Source organism: Oncorhynchus mykiss, chromosome 16 (genome assembly GCF_057628025.1).
Source record: "Oncorhynchus mykiss isolate SJ-2025 chromosome 16, ASM5762802v1, whole genome shotgun sequence".
Lineage (NCBI taxonomy): Eukaryota > Metazoa > Chordata > Actinopteri > Salmoniformes > Salmonidae > Oncorhynchus > Oncorhynchus mykiss.
This window is the reverse complement of record NC_143037.1, coordinates 20,398,172-20,415,839: the sequence shown is the minus strand read 5'-3', so window position 1 is coordinate 20,415,839 and position 17,668 is coordinate 20,398,172. Positions and strand designations below refer to the sequence as shown.

Sequence of the window (17,668 nt, the reverse complement as noted above, 5' to 3'; positions counted from 1 at the left end):
CATCATGAGTTGAATGTTGAATACATTTCCTCATCTTAGGGTTTTCTGACCTCTTCTCAACATTTTGGGGAGGTCAATAATGGGAAAGCATTTGATCTTGCTAAAAAAAGCAGAAGTATCAAATGTACACGAGTCTGTGAGTGTTGCAGTTCCCACTTGTGCGCCTAACATTTGGTTGCCCAATACTGTATATAGGAGGAGGGGTTTTGCGTTGTGTTTTTACAGATGTTGCTCCTTTCTGAGGATGATAAAAAAAAAAAAGCTCCTTTGACAGTCAAGTGTTACATTTGCATACAACCATACAAAATAATATATACCATACATGTATACAACAAATATGAGATGGTGAGATAAAAAATAAAAATAAATTAAGTAAAAAAAAAAAAAAAACACTGAAACAGTTCCAGAACCTACTAATGTGAACCAAGATGAGAATCCCCCTCTGTAATTGTATTAATTTCCCTGTAGTGTTTCTCAGAAAAATACCACTTTGCATCACAAAAGTTCCTCTTCTGTGAAGTTTTAAACAACCCTGAACGTATTCAACCCCAGTGTAAAGTGCTTTTCTTCACTGCTTATGGGATCCATATGCAACTGCCAGATACTTGTATTTTTTGGCAGTGCTCAGTGAATGACGTGACAGGCGTGGTAATAACAATGAGAACACAATTAATTCCAGATCTTTACAGACTTTGCACTCCGAAGTTGGCTAAGGGAAAATCAAAAAGGGTGCGGTCATGGTATTTTAGTTCTGCTGGTTCAAATATACATATTGTGAATGATCATTGACATTTTTCGCTTTACTACAATAAACGAAAGTAAAATGTTTTATCATTCTAAAGTTTCCTGCCTGTCCGGACGGCAGTACTCAGAATGTGAGTACAGTACATAGGAAATGACTCATAGGAGTTGAACTGTTAGCGTGGGTGTGTACTCTATTAAAACAAGGCTCAGACTACTCCGGGTGACTCATTGTGAGGCTAGCTTTTCCATGGTGAAAAACAAAACGGGCTTTTCATCAGATGAACTTTCGGGAATTTCGTTTATACAAGAAACATGGCTTCAAACATTATCTGTGCGCTTTGTGGACTTGTCATTGCGACTGTAGCGAACCTAAACGGCGCGAACGGGCAACAAAGTAAGTAAAATATGTTTAATTGAACTTGTATGGATATAGATAAACTTGAATCATATTAAGTATTATCTTTTGATCTATGTAACGCAAAGACAAATGCTTATATACTTTTCGATCTCAATACTATATTTTAAATGCGAAGAGACGTTATTTCATCAAACTTTTAATCGCATGGGAATTCGTGTTTCATTGACCATCATGGAATCATCGCATGGCTACTCAAATGGAGTCTGATAAAAGAAAGGGTTGCTTATGGAGTTGCTTCCTCTACCAGCTGCCTTCTCACCGGTTCCGCATTCCAATCGCCTTATTTCACTCCGTCCATGCCCATGGGTGAAAAGGACAGACCTGATTGATGGGGACACTTATAGTTGGCAAATCATTATAATTTCTTTCCTTCCTTGAGGGGTAAAAGTAAAGTAAAATTGTGGACTCTTGACAATATAATTCTTCCCATTCCCAGCACAAAAATAATTCCTTTATTGAGGTTATTTTCTAGGGTGGCTCTTATTGCTGAGTGGACATCAGACAAAACTGTGTTATGTCTTAAATGCATGTGAGACTGTTTCGTTATTGACCAGGGCAACAATATAGCTAATGCTGAAATGGGGTTTCATCCAGGCCCCACGGGTGAATTTAGGATTTTGCAGGTGGTGATGCTGTCACCCAAAATGTGTTGATTGCTTATGTTCACACATCAATTTTATCATTACCAGTCCTGGAAGTCAGACACAGATGAGAAATCCACAGCAATTCCCGATAACATGCACAATCTGCTTCTTCATGAATAGTATTTTACCATGGAAACTCCAACTGATTGTTTGATACTGTAGATTTAAGGCAAGTGTTGACTTGTCTCCAATTTCCTGCACACCTTTTTGTCTTACATCATTGTGCCACTCAGTTCTGACCTTTATGCTATTGTTTCATTTAGTTTCAAAGCAGCTGATGGGCAATTCCACGGAACACCACTCCGACGCTGATTTTTTCACTTTCAAATGTATGCCAAGCAAAAGCCGTTGATGCACAAGGACAACATTGTACATTGAACCATTTACATACAACATTTCACAACAACACATTTACTGGAAGAACTGTGCAGATGCAAAGTTTGGTAACAGAATTGCGGCAAAATTTCCCTCCGTTTTTTTATGCGACCAAATTTTCCAGAAACTGTTAAATATCTGCCCTGAATTAAGATTCAAAGATATCTGCAGAGCGAATGGGGTATCAGCTATTACATGACACCTTGAGTTAGAAAAAAACTATTTTGGTTATTAAACTTTAGTAAGTGAAGTGGATTTACACCCGTTAACAGAATTATGGTAATGGATTTATATCATGGCTCTGTACTACACAGAAATGCAGAATTATGCATTCTCTTCATGTTGATGTATCCTGAAAAAGGTACACAAAGGTAGAAATACGCAATATCATCCGTGGCATATATGGGTAATATTCTACACACTAGCTATTATTCTAAAAAGATCCGCCCCCAAACAAGACCCAATTTGGTTGGTCCGGACCAGACCAAATCTGAACCAATCATAGACGTCCATGTTTCACAAGTTTGGACATCACAGTACAGCACAGTAAAGTACAGTACAATACAGTACAGTAAAGTATAGTTCAGTACAGTACATTATAGTGTCCTCTACTCTGTGCTCTACTGTACTGTACTATACTTCTCTTTACTCTATTGTACTGTACTCTACTGTAAAACATAAACGTCTATGATTGGTTCAGATTTGGTCCGGTAACAAACCATTTTCTCAAAGTACATTGTCCATGTGGTTTATATGCTGAACGACAAAGTCACAAATCACTGGCTAGACCTCTAACCACTTGTGTGGCCTTCGAGCTCAAGGAAGAGGAAACTGTAGGCTTTATCGCATTGATACTCTACATCACTTCAATGAGTGAAGCTATTGACGTGGAGATGTCAAACCTGACAAGCAGTGTCAGAGTAACCCTAACTCTGTAAAGTAACAGGTTTTTCATCACATGAACTATGTTAAGTGCTGTGATCACTACATTGAATTTACCATCAGGCTTTATTCTTTACCGGGTGGAATTAACATTGCAGACCCTTTATTTCGTACTTAATCACCTTAGATATAAATTGACACATGCCCCTTCGAAATAAGTCTGGTACTGCTGTCTGTGGGTTCTCTAAAAGGATATGAGGTTTCCGGTGTAGTGTCTCTCAGGGGACACACTGTAGACATTTTCTATCCAGTCTGTGTCTTGTATGTCTGTCAGTTCACTGCTGTTATGGTAATGTTTACTCCCAGTCTCACCACACCTTCTCTAGAAGTCAAATACACCAAAACAATGTGTCAGAACCTCATCTTGATAACACACATCCTGCCATTCACACACAGCGTCTCACCATGCTTGTGCACGCAAAGCCAATGAGTAATGTTGATTTGCATATTAAGTGCATCAGTACGAGAAAATCAAAGGAATTCCCCAACTCATTTCATAAGAAGAGGAAGCACACAGTTTCTCGGATCTTCTCTATTTCTTTGGACTTGATGTCATACGATTTCTTTATCATTGGGCAAAAACAATTCCTTTCTCAGACCGCGGACTAAGTGCATACCTTTTTATTGTCAGGTTGTAAAAACATTTACAATAAGATAAATCATATTTAGGTTGCTGTCTAAAGACTATTCAGGCAGATCCGTTGTTCTCTCTCTTCCAATAGTTCATTTGTTTTGGTGAGGTAGAGGAACATTTCCCAATGAGCAAATTGAGTCACAAATTGTTGTCATTCAAACGGGTAAAAGCTGTAAGAGAATTAAGCATTGTCTCTCCATTTGATGTTTTTCCTCACAGACCTATGCAGTAGTTCAGAGTTCTGGAGTTCGGACATAGACCAATGCGTATCCTGCTCATCGTGCAAGCAGTATCCAAAGACCCCTTCGTGTAACACTTGTAAGTCAAATCCTTAGCTAAGGAACATTCAACCTTTATATCCTACAACTAAATCATGCCCATGCTTAATTGTATGCCTTCGACCAATATGTCCCCTTTCAGGCACATTTACCAAGGAAAGATCTGATGTCTGGAGACTGGCAGCCATTTCCAGCTTCTCTGTGCTGGCAGTTATTCTGGTCGCTGCAGTATTGATCATTGGAGTCATGGTGCATCGACGCAAGGCACAGAAGAGGCCCCTCCGTGGTAGGGCTCACGGCTACCATCTCATGATAAACTAACATTGTCAGTCATGAAACGTATTGTAGCACGATGATAGAGGCACACATATGTCTGTAGCATTAAGACACATTGACCTCTTTGGGTTCTGGTGAAAATACATAAAAGAACATCAGCATCGTCTTCTTGTTCTGCAGAACCCATTGAAGAGACAACGGGACCTCTTTACCAAGCGTAAACATTTCAGTAAGTGCGCGTTCCTCAAATTTGTTGATGTGATAACGGCTGTCAATTATTATGCATAATTACATATGGAAGTAGCCTACATAAGTGTATGTCAATATTTCTGTACGAGGTGTAATTATGTTTTGAAATAATGGGGATGTTCAGAGGGAATTAACTAACAAATCTCTCATTACTTCCTCAGCCTCATCTTCCTTCTGACATTGATGTGACAGAACCAAGGGAACATCTTTGGATGACCAACCGAAACAGAATCATTTTTTGTACTATGGATAATACTCTGACCACAGGGTATTATTTGAGTGGAGTTTGACCATTTAATTTATTATACTGTTAGTAAAGATGTGTTCACATACACTCAGTGTGTTACGGAACGGAGCTCTCACAAAGAACTGTGTTAACAAGCGCTGTCAATCCCCTACCTTGTCTGCAGTCAGACTGTACTCTGAGTAAGACAATGTAGTTAGTAAAGAGTATCTCTCACAGCTCTTTTTGAAATGAAATGATGGCCTTTGAGTAGTGATGCAAGGTTGAGCTTGTCTAGATATTCCAATAATCTATCTATCGATAAGTAAGTTGTTCAATCCATAAGTAGTTTAAAAAACAGTAGTGAACATGAGACACATCTTGAATGATGTGGATTTCCAACCGTTTCTGTCAATGCTTGAACACCTGTTGTTTTATTGTAGCTTATTAGGACGAATACCAACTACCGAACTGCCTCGACTTGCCATCAGCAGGATAAAAGTGAATACAGCACAATCGTGCTTCCTGGGCCAGGTTTCACATACTCTACTTCTATAAGAGTAACGTTTCCATTTAACATCCTCGTGATAATGAAAAGTAAAAGGGAAATGTTAGATTATAAATTCATGTTGGGCACATTTTGGCAATTTGAATGTACTTTTAGGGCAATTTATCCAGTCTGTGTTTCCATGTAGGAACTATATGCACTTAGAGCTAGTTGTTTTTTAACTCATCATTTTTAAAGGAGTAGAATTATTTTAACAGTATCGTGCACTGTACTCTCTAGGATCTTCCAATCAAAAGAGGCAAAGGGGAAAATAAGTGAACTGATTATGAAACTGCGTATTGGACATTCTTACACAGGTCATTTAACCATTATACTGTAGTATGTGTGTTTACAGGATAAGTAGTATAACACAGGGGCTTGCAAACTGTCGTGATGGAAAAGTTCAAGGTGGTCCAGAATCCTGTGGGAATGTGTTTGTATAGTTCAGGGATGGGCAACTTTGATGGGGGTGGGGGCCACAAAAAAAATCTGAACACATCATGAGGGGCCACTGTTGTGCCGCCACCCAATTCTACACATCTCGCAATATGGTGGAGAGAAATGTTTGCAGTTTTAATTATATCTAACTGAGACTGACTAACAAAATCAATGCCCCCCGGGTGGTAATTTGACCACGATTACTACAAGTTTAGATGGCTGAGCACTAGACTAATTTACCAATCTAAAAAATGTTAGCTGACATGGACTAATTGAGGAACAAGAAAAACTGCTGATGCACAACCAAATTTCTAAATGGCACCTTGTGTATTCTCCTATTCTAACTCTCAACAGTAAGTTGAGACCCTGACTAAGCCCTTCCACCTGTTGCCAATCCCTGGTATAGTTTATACTGTTTTTTTCTTCTTTTTGCAATTAAATCCATTCCCGATGGACAAATAGGGAAACCTTAGCGTTGTGCTCTCCACAGTTGAAACAATGGAGATGAGTCAATGCTTGTGTGACATTTTTTTTTTAACACTATTAGACACTGACTGCCAACCCAGGAAGGAACATTGCAATTTAGGGAAAAACAAACTGAACCCTATTGAAATGTATAACCATGGTATAACTGTGTACTCATCTTCAAACTAACTCAGAGCACAATTTTAGGGCTTGTGTGTCAGGATAATGTGGGTGGCTGAATATGACTTAATTCATATTACTGACAATATTACTTTCTTATCAATATTAAGTGGATATGTATACCAGCAGCAAGAAAAGGGTCATTGGACAATTTTTATACAGATATTGTTTTCATATATATTTATTTAGAATTATATATTTTCTAATGTTTATGTGGTAACAGCTAAATGTATGAATAAATACTGACGAAGGGACACCTGTAAAGTTGTTTGTAAAACCTCTGACACCAGCTGACCAATTAGATTTGTTAATGAGCAATCATTTAGGGCTCCATTCAATCTATCGTTGAGAGTGGTAAAGGTCAATAGCAGTGTAAAGGTCATTTCAGATTGAGCCGTCATATGCAGCATTTACCATGAATGCAGTCTCCGCTGACGCGGAAACATAGCCTTTAAATTTCAACGCTAAACTTCCATATTTGGATTGAATATTGCCCTAGTGAATGTACTTTTCGTCTGTTTGGGTTATGTACATGAGTTAGTGTAGTAATAAGCATTGTTACAAATGAACTGACTTTTGTGTTATATAGAATAAAATTATGAATCCCATAGATTTGTTGGTGTATAAACTTTATGGCATTAGATTCAATCCGTAGCGCAGAAGAGCCACGCTATAGCACGATTGAAATTTAAAGGCAATAATCCCGCAGTCACCTTCACCGTAAACGTTGCATATGTCAACTCAATCTGAAATGACCTTTACATTTAAATTGTGCTATAACACGAACACTCTGCTCTACGGATTGAATCTCGCAAAGTTGTTCAACAACTGTCCAAATGCACACATTTTGCACTACAACCATGTACTGTGTTGCATGGATAGAGGCTTTGGTTTGGAACCAGGTACTATTGTGTATGAGACAGGCCTTGGTTTGGAACCAGGTACTATTGTGTGTAGGAAGCAGTACGTTTTGGAACCAGGTACTATTGTGTGTAAGAGACAGGTGTTGGTTTGGAACCAGGTTCTTCATAAAAATAAAAATAAACTTGTTTAAAACCAAGTTTGAAAAGGACATGAACTCAAAAAAATGACCAACACAACATATTTTAAGTCATTTAATTTTAATAAGTGATTTGTTAAGTTTCTAATTAGCTAAGTTCATAGTACTAACAAGGAAGTAAAAATCTACATTTCAAAGTGACAAAATATATACAAGGTTATAAATAAAATATTTCAGACTTGAGTTTTCAAACACTAAATTCAAATCAAATGTGGCATATGCTTTTTAATTATACTATAGCCAATTTAACAGTAACTTCATGTAAAGGACATTCTTGCTATGAATGTACAGAGAACCCAGCTAATGTTTTATTTAAAATATTGACAAAACTGTGGGAGATGCACATGACACATGTAGTCATGTCACAAAATGAGGCGTACATTAACAAGTGCCAGAAGAGATCATAGTAAATCTGACACCTTTCCGCTTGCAAGGTTTAAACGGAGATCAACTGGCAACATTCTCTACATGCAGACCATTTCAAATGTTCACGGCTTAAAAATACATGTTGCAATTTCATGTAATTAGGGTATGAGAGCCGAATTACAGAAATGAACCATAATGTATTTATTGCCAATTCAAATAACACAAAAAAAAAAAAGACGGTCTCTGTTTAGATGTTGGTAAGTCTGCCATTACCATGCAAGCTATTCTAAGTGTACAGTAGTTCTGACTTCTGCAGTAACCTTTTGTGTGAGTTGTAGAATCTCTGTGTCAGGATGGCCATGTGGTTTGTCTTCTGAATCAAGTAATATAATTTGACCCAGTGGACAAGCATGTCTGATACACAACAATGAGAAAAAAAAAATGTTAACCACAAGATGTGAACTTACTAAAATAACATGTATTGGCAAAATGAGCACTAAACATTTCTAAAATGGCAACCTATTGCTTACAATATTGGTAGAATGGGGAGAACAACTTGCATGCATCTCGACTGCTCACGTGCAATTAGAATGAGGTGTTGGGAGCTGACGCCTTATTAACAATGTGCTCATGATACAGGCCTAGAGAACTATAAAAGTTGTAATTATTACAGTGTATTGTAGCTATATGCTATAATTACTCTTAAATAAACTGTGATAGCTTTAAATATCAGTTTCAGGAATTGGCAAGGCTCTTTGATGAGGTATTTTATACACCTTACCGGTCCCAAAAATATTTACAATTCATAATATATGAAATACAAGGCATAAAGAAAGCAGAAGAAAAACACCTTGTGGTGTACTGATACAACACCCTCAAACAAAGGCCCTCCGTTGTTTTAAACCTAAAAAAGGGCCTCTGCTTCCTACTTGTGTTTTCCAAAACATTTGACATTACAGTGTGAGTGAAAAATAACTGTTTTGTGTATGATAGGCACCTTATTGTTTTCTAAACTTTTTCTGGTAGGAATAGTAAACCAAAGATAATTGCACGTTTATGTAAAGGTTAAGTTATGACCAGAAATTGCTGATTCCAAAGACACCAAAACCATTTTGCAAAATAGTGGTCATCAACACCTGCTTCTTGATAAACGTTGAGGTCAACATGGTTGAAGTTAGCAACCAACGATATTGACTTTGCTAACACTTAAAGCTTGTGATAGGTGAGTGGTTAGAACAAGATTCCGTAGATTCATCTCCACCTTTTCAAAGTAAAAAAAAAAAAAATCCATAATACCATTTCAACATAAATAAAATAACCATTAAAATGAGAGAAATAGGAGACTAGGATTTCACGCCACGATAATGCTACACTTTTGACTTATATTCTAAGAACTAGCACTCAAACGTGTTTTTAAAAGTTTGAGAAGTCAAAAGCATGCGTATGGTATTGCAACATTCATGCAATTTTTAAAAAGGGGGGGGGGGGGGGGGATTATGGACAAAAGGCTACAATTCTTATTTTAACAAGACATGGGTGAGAAATGGCGCATGTAAAAAAAGAAACAAGTCATGCCCAACCCAGACACCGATGATCTACAATGCTTTGCACGTCAGATATTTTCCTTTTAAAGATGAAAAACCTGAGTGCTAGCAGGACCATTATCCTGGGTTTATGCATTCCTACCTGTATTGGAGTTGCACCAATTGAGAATAATGGAATTATAGATTGAGGAATTTCCATAGTCGCTACATAGTTTTTTTTTTTTTTTTTTTAAGAGTCAAGGTTCTCTTTACATGTTAACATTCATTGAAAACTGTGATCTATCAAAGTATACACAGAAAAATAAATCAAAAGAACAGGAATAAATTATTAAATACGTCCATTTAGCATACAATGCCTCATACATGAACCCAAATATTATCATTATTAAAACCATATTTGATTTCATGATTTCAGTAAATACCTTTGATATCATCCTCTGGGTAGGACTAGAGGTCATCTCCTTTAAAGCGACAGGGTTGTCCTTATTGAAACCACATCACAAAAGGTCAATTGACCACATCTCTCTAACCTATGGCAACACTGAACAGGATTCAAGGGCAAATATACAGCCCACACTTTTGATGAGCACAGCAGAGAAATTAACCTACGGAGGCACAAAACACAGTAATAGATAGCAAGAGGAAATAAATCATGTCCTATAGTCCTCACTCCTGTAGCGCTAAACGATTCAATGGCTTTGTGCAAACATTCAATCCAATCTGGGACTTTTTAGTGTCACAATCCCTACTAGAGGTAAGATCGGAATTCCTTCCACGAGTCCAAAAGTGTATGACCAAAACAAAAAAAATGAAACGTTTGTGAGGCAGCTTTGAAGAGCTCAGCATCAAGACTAAACGCTGTCTCTACTGGGGCTTTGAGGAACACCCGTCACTTTACAATTACTGATAGGGGCCCAGGGGAGACTAATATAAGAAGTATTCCACTCTACAATGGTCTGAGGGGTTGAAGAAAACCCTCACCTTTTGAATCCCGACTCGACTCAGAGAAAAGAACCCATGTCCAAGTCCATGAAACTGTTAGCATCCATGCTGAAGGAGGACTCATAAACCTGGGCACCGCTCTGGTGCATCTTTTGGTGGTGGCGCAGATTTGACTTGCTGGAGAAGCTCTTGTCGCACAGCAGGCAGGAGAAAGGCTTCTCTTTGGTGTGCATCCTCCGGTGGCAGATGAGCTGGGTGGACACGCGGAAGGCCTTGCCGCACTCCAGGCACTGGTAGCGCTTGGGCTCTGTGTGGATGCGCCTGTGGTTCTTCAGGGCCATCAGGTTAGTGAACTCCTTCTGGCACACGGAGCAGAAGAAGGAGCCCGTTTTGTGGCTGTTCTTGTGGTTGAGGAGGGAGCCGGCGTGGCGGTAGGTGCGGCCGCAGTGCTCGCACACGTGGCTCTTCACCCCTGTGCAGTGAGCCTCGTTGCTCTCCTGCTGGTCCTGAGGGTCGGGCATGCCCCCGTGCATGTGGGCAAACGCTGGTACCAGCTTGGGCAAGCCCTGGATCCCCACGGGTTGGTCCAGTTCCGAGCCCCAGCCTAGGTTGTCCTTCAATTGCATGCTGTGTTGTTGGTAATGCCCCTGGGCCCGGTGGTGCAGGTCCTGGTGTTGCTGGTAGCTGGCCGGGTTGGGGAAGCTCTGATGGCAGGGACTGCAGACCAGGGTGCGTTCCTTGGAGTGCACCTCCATGTGACTCTGCAGGTGGGAGACGAGACAGAAGGTCTTGCCACAGTCTGGGCAGCAGTGGCGCTTCATCTGGGAGTGGACATGGAGGGCGATGGGGTCGGGGAAAGTCTGGAGGCACAAGGTACAGTGGTGGAGGTTTTCGGAGTGCGTCTTTTTATGGTTGAGCAGGGAGCCAGAGTGGCGGTATGAGCGTCCACACAGGTCACACCTGCAGTAGAGAGACATATTAAAATCCCTGTTCATGAAAATAATTTACCTTGGGCATTAATTGGCAAAGAAAACCTTGCTTTTACTAATCGAATATAAACAGAGGAAATAATTACAGATTTACCCTAAAACTAAACAAAAAAAATAGCCATTAAAACCATGAAAACAGAAGGGAGAAGACAAAAAAAAGGGTGATCATTCTAATAACAACCATGAAGAAGTAGGACTTACATAACGAGTAGATTATGAGACAGTAACTCACATGAAGCACTTGTCTCCACCACCATCTCTGTGATAGCTGTCACCAGCTTTAGCCGAATCATCCTGACCCCTGCTCTGGCAGCGGTGCCTCTTCAGCCCAGACTTGCCCTGGAAGCTCTTGCCACATTCTGGGCAGCTGAAGTGGCTGGCCACCCTGGTGTGGACTTTCTGGTGGTTATGGAGAATACTGGCCAGCCGAAACGCCTTCCCGCAGGTCAGGCAGACATGCTTCTTCTTCTGTGTGTGAATTCGTGTGTGGTTGCGTAACGCCATGGGGTTAGAGAAGGGCTTAGAGCAGAACGTGCAGCTGAAGTGGCCGGACTTATGGGTGTTTTTATGATTCAGGAGACTGCCTGCGTGGCGGTAGCTGCGATTGCAGATGTTGCAGGTGAATGGTCGCTCCTCTTTTTTCAAGGACATGCTCGTTTGTCCATCACTGCCCTCTGATGAGTTTGCCAGTGACCCACAGGTATGGGCTGTGAGCTGGTCTGCAGATACAAATATCAGTCTGCACTGCTTACATTTAATGTTTCTAGCGCGCCTGCGACCACTTCCCCTGACCCCTCCAGGCATATCCTTTCGGAGGTGTGCACAAATATGGTTAGACAACTGCTTCTTTCCCCGAAAGGCCTTACCACAGTGTTGGCAACTGTGTTTTTTAACTGAGAAGTGGATGCGCAGGTGGTTCTTCATAGCCAGTTGGTTGGAGTAGGTGTTGTTACAAACAGAACAGTAGTATTCACCCGTCTTGTGAGAGTTCTTGTGGTTGACCAGACTTCCTGCGTGCCGATACGTTCGCCCACATTGGTCACAGGAGTAGGGGCGAGGGTCGCCTGCCCCCTCTGATTTGACCTCAGTCTGAGACGCTGTAAGAGCCCCTTCCCCCACACTGGGTTTCTTTAGGTTGACGGTTGGCCTACGCTTTCTGCGGGTGGTGGTGGCGGCTTGATTGGCAGGTGCATTTAACGAGTGCATTCCTCCCTCTGACCCGCTCCCATTCATCTGCATGAGGGCTTGAATCTGATTGTTGAGCTCCTGTATTTTGGCCTTGTTCTCCTTGTGAATTCTTAGGTGGTTCAATAGCTGCTTCTGTATCTTGAATGCCTTCCCACATTCATTGCAAGTATGCCTAGACGAGGGGACAAAGAGTGAGGATAATCCTGTTTACAAAGCACAGAACATTTGAGCATGAATGAAGTTATGACAAGACACAAAATACATCTATGGCAATAGCAATTTTATAGGCAATATATCCTTGGATTCTTCTACAAGTACGTAAGCACTTGTAAAAGAAAATGCTTGCTGTTAGGGCAGGGTCCAATCACCATTTGTTGGCATTTAGGCAAATTCAACTATAACAGTGTAATAACCTAAACCTTGGTATGTAGTAGTACAAATTAATTGGGTCTACCACATGTGTACAATGTAGCTTCTCTGGTTATATACATGATATGTCAAATTACATGGACACTTATCAGTCGAAGACAACTTTTTTCTGTGTTAGCAATTACGTTGAGCAATTACCTCTTAACATCAAAGTGGGTCCTTTGATGGTTCTTAAGGGCCAGTAGATTGTAGAAGCGCTTCTGGCAAACCATGCAGCGGAATACTCCCGTTTTGTGGGACTTTTTATGGTTGAGAAGGGAGCCAGCATGTCTGTATGCTCTTCCACACTGATCACACTTGTACTGGCGATCACCATCGTCTAAATCCTCTTTCATGGGTCCTAATTCTTTACGGTTGACAGAGTTGCCCATTTCAGTTCTCTCATTACTAGATTCACTTTGCCCATTTGCTGTACATTGATGTGTCTCAAGATGATGGTAACTGGTGCAAAATGTACCACAATTTCCACAGATGATGCTGTCAACTTCCTCTTTGTGCCTAGCTTCATTACTATTGTCCATATGTACGTGTTTAGCGTCATCTGCCTGTGCTTTATGGTGCGAGAGCTGATGGGCAAGCATGTCCTGCTTCTTGGCAAAACTCTCTCCGCAAGTACTGCAGATCATCAGACCCCCATCCATCTGCTGTCTCTCTCCAGGGTCCTCCTCTTTTTCAGCCTCAAGGGAGGACATGGAGGAGGGGCCAGAGCTTGTAGGAGTGTCATGGGATTGAGTGTGGCCACGAAGATGACTCCTCAGAGCCCTCATGCTTGTGTAGCGGTTCCCACACACTGAGCACTGATAGAGCTCTCCGTCATCATCTTCATCATCCTCCTCGCCATCACCACCATTTAACTGCTCCCCATTCATGACTTCCTGGAAGTTGTGTTCACCAAAGTACCTATGCCCAGGGCCGCCATTCAGTCCCTGGAATTTTATATGATCCCCTGGATTTCCCATGGAGCATTGGCCATTTGTGTCCTGGAAGGTTAGGTTACTGTCGCAATCATTTGACATGGCCTCCTGCTGCTGTTGTAGCTGGGGGCATATGTGCGACTTGATCCCTGCGATGTCTGCAAATGTTTCGCCACAGTCGGCGCACATGTGCCTCTCCATCAGGTGTTCGTCGTGAGGTAGGTGCACCGTTCTTTCCTGGGGAAAGGTGGAGTCATACTGCTCGTGGAATGATCCTCCATTGTCGTGTTCACCCTTGTTCTCCTGAGCGAGCGCCATCATACTGCTAGCATCACCATCCTGAGAGGAAAAGCAGGCCTGCTGGTTTTCCAGTGTCAGGGGCTCGGTAGACAGCCAGTCTCCTTCAGAGCTGAGGTTGAAGGAGGACGGATGGGCCCTGTGGATGCGGATGTGGCTGCGGAGGGCAGCCATGTGTGGGTAAGTCTTGCGGCAGATGGAACACTGATAAATGCCCGTCTGATGAGACCGCTTGTGGTTGATGAGGCTCCCTGCGTGCCGGTAGCTTTTGCCACAGACCTGGCACTTGAAGCGGCGCTCAACATTTTCTGTAACTGAGGACTGTTCTGCCTTCCCTAGATCGTCAGCAGAAATCTCAGAATCCAAGATTGAGGGCTCTTGCTGAGTGTTCAAGATGGATTCGTTACTGGAGTGGTCAGAGTATATTTGAACATTGTTGATCTGCTCCCCCTGATTATCCATCGATGGAGTATTGTTTAGAGGGGGGGAATGAAAGTTTGAGTCAGGAGAATGAGTGACACTATGGTCATAAGTGCCATGATAACCCTCAGATGAACTTTGAATGTGCCCAAATGACATAGAGGAAGAATTATGCATTTGGATGTGTTCCTGGAACTCATCATCATTAGGAAACATCACTTGACACAGGTGGCAGAAATGTACAGCAGCCTCCCTGTTTGAGGGGGAAAACTGCTCTTGTGCTGTGCCTGTGTAAGTGACTTCCGTGGAACGGGTATCTGGCCCACTTCTGGACTTATGGGTTCTCTGGTGACTATGGAGGGCAGCAAGATTATTGAACTGTTTGAAACAGATAGGGCACTCAAACATCCCTACTTGGTGAGACTTTTTATGATTTATCAGGCTTCCATGGTGTCTATATGACTTTTCACACTGATCACATTTGAAAGGTCGATCCCCTGCCTCATCAGAGCCTAGGTTTTCACTGTAATTTGCTGAGATGGGGATAATCTCTGCCCCCTCCCGACGAAGGCCATTATCAGATATAATATCCATCCTTGTGTCTTGCTGGTCAGCCACAAAGACCAACTGCTCATGAAGGTCTTCATTATCCTCAATTTCATCTCTATTCTCAATTGGAGAATATTCTGCAGCTGCCCTCCTACCGGCTCTCCTCTTCGACTGCCTGGATAGATGGACCTTTTGATGGGTGGCCAACTGAGTAGCTAACCTAAAGGCCTTCCCGCAATCCATGCAGGAGTACTTCTTCTGAGATGTGTGGATGCGCAGATGGCTCTTCAGGGCCAGAGGGTTTGAGAGCTTCCTAGCACATACTGGACATTGAAAAGAACCCAACTCATGTGTTTTCTTATGGTTAGCGAGGCTACCTGCATGCCTGTAACCCCGCCCACATTCATCGCACTTGAACTTGCGATCTTCCTCTTGCTGGGAGTGACTATCCATGTGTTCCAGAAGGCTTGGCATGTTGGAACACACTGTGCCACAGTGTTTGCAAGGGAAGCCTTTGGTCCTGCCAGGCTCCTGCATAGCCATTACAGGATAGTACTGCACATATTTGAGCAAGACAATTGTGGGGAAAATACATCAGATTCCCAGCTCCTCCGTATAACAAGAGCTTATCTATTGTACGGTCCAAATAGGAAGGCAACACAATAATGTGATTGGATCATTTAGTACCACTCCATTGAATATGAATTTAATTTATGGGGTAGAAAGGCTGCAGGTACACCATGAGGGCTGTGGGAAAAAATGTAAAACAGAACTGATCATTTGGCATAATATGCACAGTCAATGTATTATTTATTTATCAATGGGATAATCACGGCCTACTAATGCAATTGGCACAAACTTTTATTCAAAATGTAGTTTACGGATGCCATTATTAATCAACATGTTAAAGGGGTCAGTGGGTAGCCTAGCGGTTAAGAGCGGTACGAAACCTCGTGCCGATTAGGTGAAACATCTGTCGATGTGCCCTTTGAGCAAGGAACTTAACTCTAATTGCTCCTGTAAGTCGCTCTGGACAAGAGCATCTGCTAAATGATAAAATGTTAAAGGCTTGGTGTGAGACTTAATATTGAAACCAGGGTTGTGTCTCATCTGGAAGTACACAATTCAAGCAGGCAATGATACATTAGAGATGAAGTAGACCAGATTACTGTAAACTGGACAGTTGTGGTTTGAAAAAAACCGCTTCAAATTATTACGGATTTTGAAGAACCATAGGGTAGTTTATCACAGATTGGAATGTGGCTAATAAACAAGGCCTAATATATTTAACTCCGCTCAAATATCGTGTTAATCGGTTCAGTAACGCAACATGACAAACTCTCCAGATGCAGCTACATACAGTGTACAGCAGCAATACTTTTCCTGTTTGGCCTAGCGACATAAAATGTCGTTAACGTTACCGTGAACTGAATTACCAATTGTCTTACTTATTTACATGCAATTTAAATGTATACATATCCGATTTGACAAAATTTAGCAATTTAACTAGTTTGTTACTTGCTTGCTAGCTCGGCCTCAAACTATCCCAAAAATATTTTGTCCGATATAAGTTGAAAGTGGCTAGCTAGCTAGCACACACAGCAATAACCTAACTAGCGCGACAGCCAGCCGCATAGCTATGTCAATAATGTGGAAAAACAATACCTTGGTCAAAACAACTTAAAATGTCAAATGGTTGAATTCCAGTAGCTACATTTCATGCGTTAGGTCAAAACACGCACCACTATGGAAAAGCTGTTGTTTTGCGAGCAATCCAATGCTGGATACAATAACTGCTAGGTAACGTTAGCAAGTAGCATCATCATGCTTAGCTAGCTAAACAAACATTGCAGCAAAAAGCGATACTCTGTTTTACCATCCATTTGATTCGTGCGTCCTGTCAAATATATTCTGTAGTTTCTGATGTAACCTATGGCATTTAAATCCAGGTCAATGTTTTTCCTCACCACAAAGCTAAAATGTTATTGATAATGGACAAGTCTTCCTCAATTGTCTTTTTTTCCTCCTTCATTCCATTCCATTACACATTCTTCCTGCTCTTGTTGCTAGGAAACAGGATATGTGTACCACTAAAATAAGTCCCCCTTCGTCGTTCTGTCATACGCACATAACTGTGCGTTCTCTACAAAACTATTTGTGGATTTGTCATGTAAAATTATAAGATGGACTGGTACGTAAACTGAAATTTAAAACACTTCTTAGGTGGCTAAAACGTTTTCCATCCCAATTAGGCACTAGCTCATTCAAAAATTAACAACCCATCTGCGCGACATCAACCATCCATCCAAACATTTGGCAAAACAGGAGCGTGCTATTTAATTATTTCCCCTCTCAATAGAACACCTCTTACCTGCAGTTCTTCAAAATAAAGCCATTCATGCGGTTCTCCGACAACTTGCTAACTGTAAAATACACTACAGTTGGTCAAATATGAGAAAATCCATAAAGCCAACGTTTAATATTTACATGAAATTGTGACCCACGCAAGTGCTGCACTGTTGCACGCTCGAGAATAGCGCTCTCGTCATGGTCCTAA

General features: G+C 41.3%; 2 protein-coding genes across 7 annotated transcripts; one reads left to right on the top strand and one right to left on the bottom strand.

Moving 5' to 3' along the window:
- The first annotated feature begins 550 nt into the window (after positions 1 to 550).
- On the top strand, positions 551 to 7,021 carry LOC110498850 (uncharacterized). The gene is made up of 5 exons (XM_090202195.1): positions 551 to 1,138; positions 3,977 to 4,075; positions 4,178 to 4,321; positions 4,492 to 4,540; positions 4,722 to 7,021. The coding sequence occupies exons 1-4, from the start codon at positions 1,057 to 1,059 to the stop codon at positions 4,530 to 4,532; spliced, it is 366 nt and encodes a 121-aa protein (XP_090058321.1). The 5' UTR covers positions 551 to 1,056; the 3' UTR covers positions 4,533 to 4,540; positions 4,722 to 7,021.
- A 494-nt stretch (positions 7,022 to 7,515) lies between these two features.
- znf646 (zinc finger protein 646) lies at positions 7,516 to 17,666 on the bottom strand. 6 transcript variants are annotated; one of them, XM_021565138.3, is made up of 4 exons: positions 17,483 to 17,666; positions 13,070 to 15,858; positions 11,547 to 12,674; positions 7,516 to 11,285 (listed from the first exon to the last, which is right to left on the bottom strand). In XM_021565138.3, exons 2-4 carry the CDS (start codon positions 15,652 to 15,654, stop codon positions 10,385 to 10,387), a joined length of 4,614 nt encoding a protein of 1,537 aa, XP_021420813.1. In that variant the 5' UTR covers positions 15,655 to 15,858; positions 17,483 to 17,666; the 3' UTR covers positions 7,516 to 10,384. The 6 variants fall into 6 exon arrangements, with proteins under 6 accessions (XP_021420813.1, XP_021420811.1, XP_021420812.1 ...); XM_021565136.3 differs by lacking the exon at positions 17,483 to 17,666 and adding an exon at positions 16,988 to 17,270; XM_021565137.3 differs by lacking the exon at positions 17,483 to 17,666 and adding an exon at positions 17,079 to 17,270.
- Between the last annotated feature and the right edge of the window lie 2 nt (positions 17,667 to 17,668).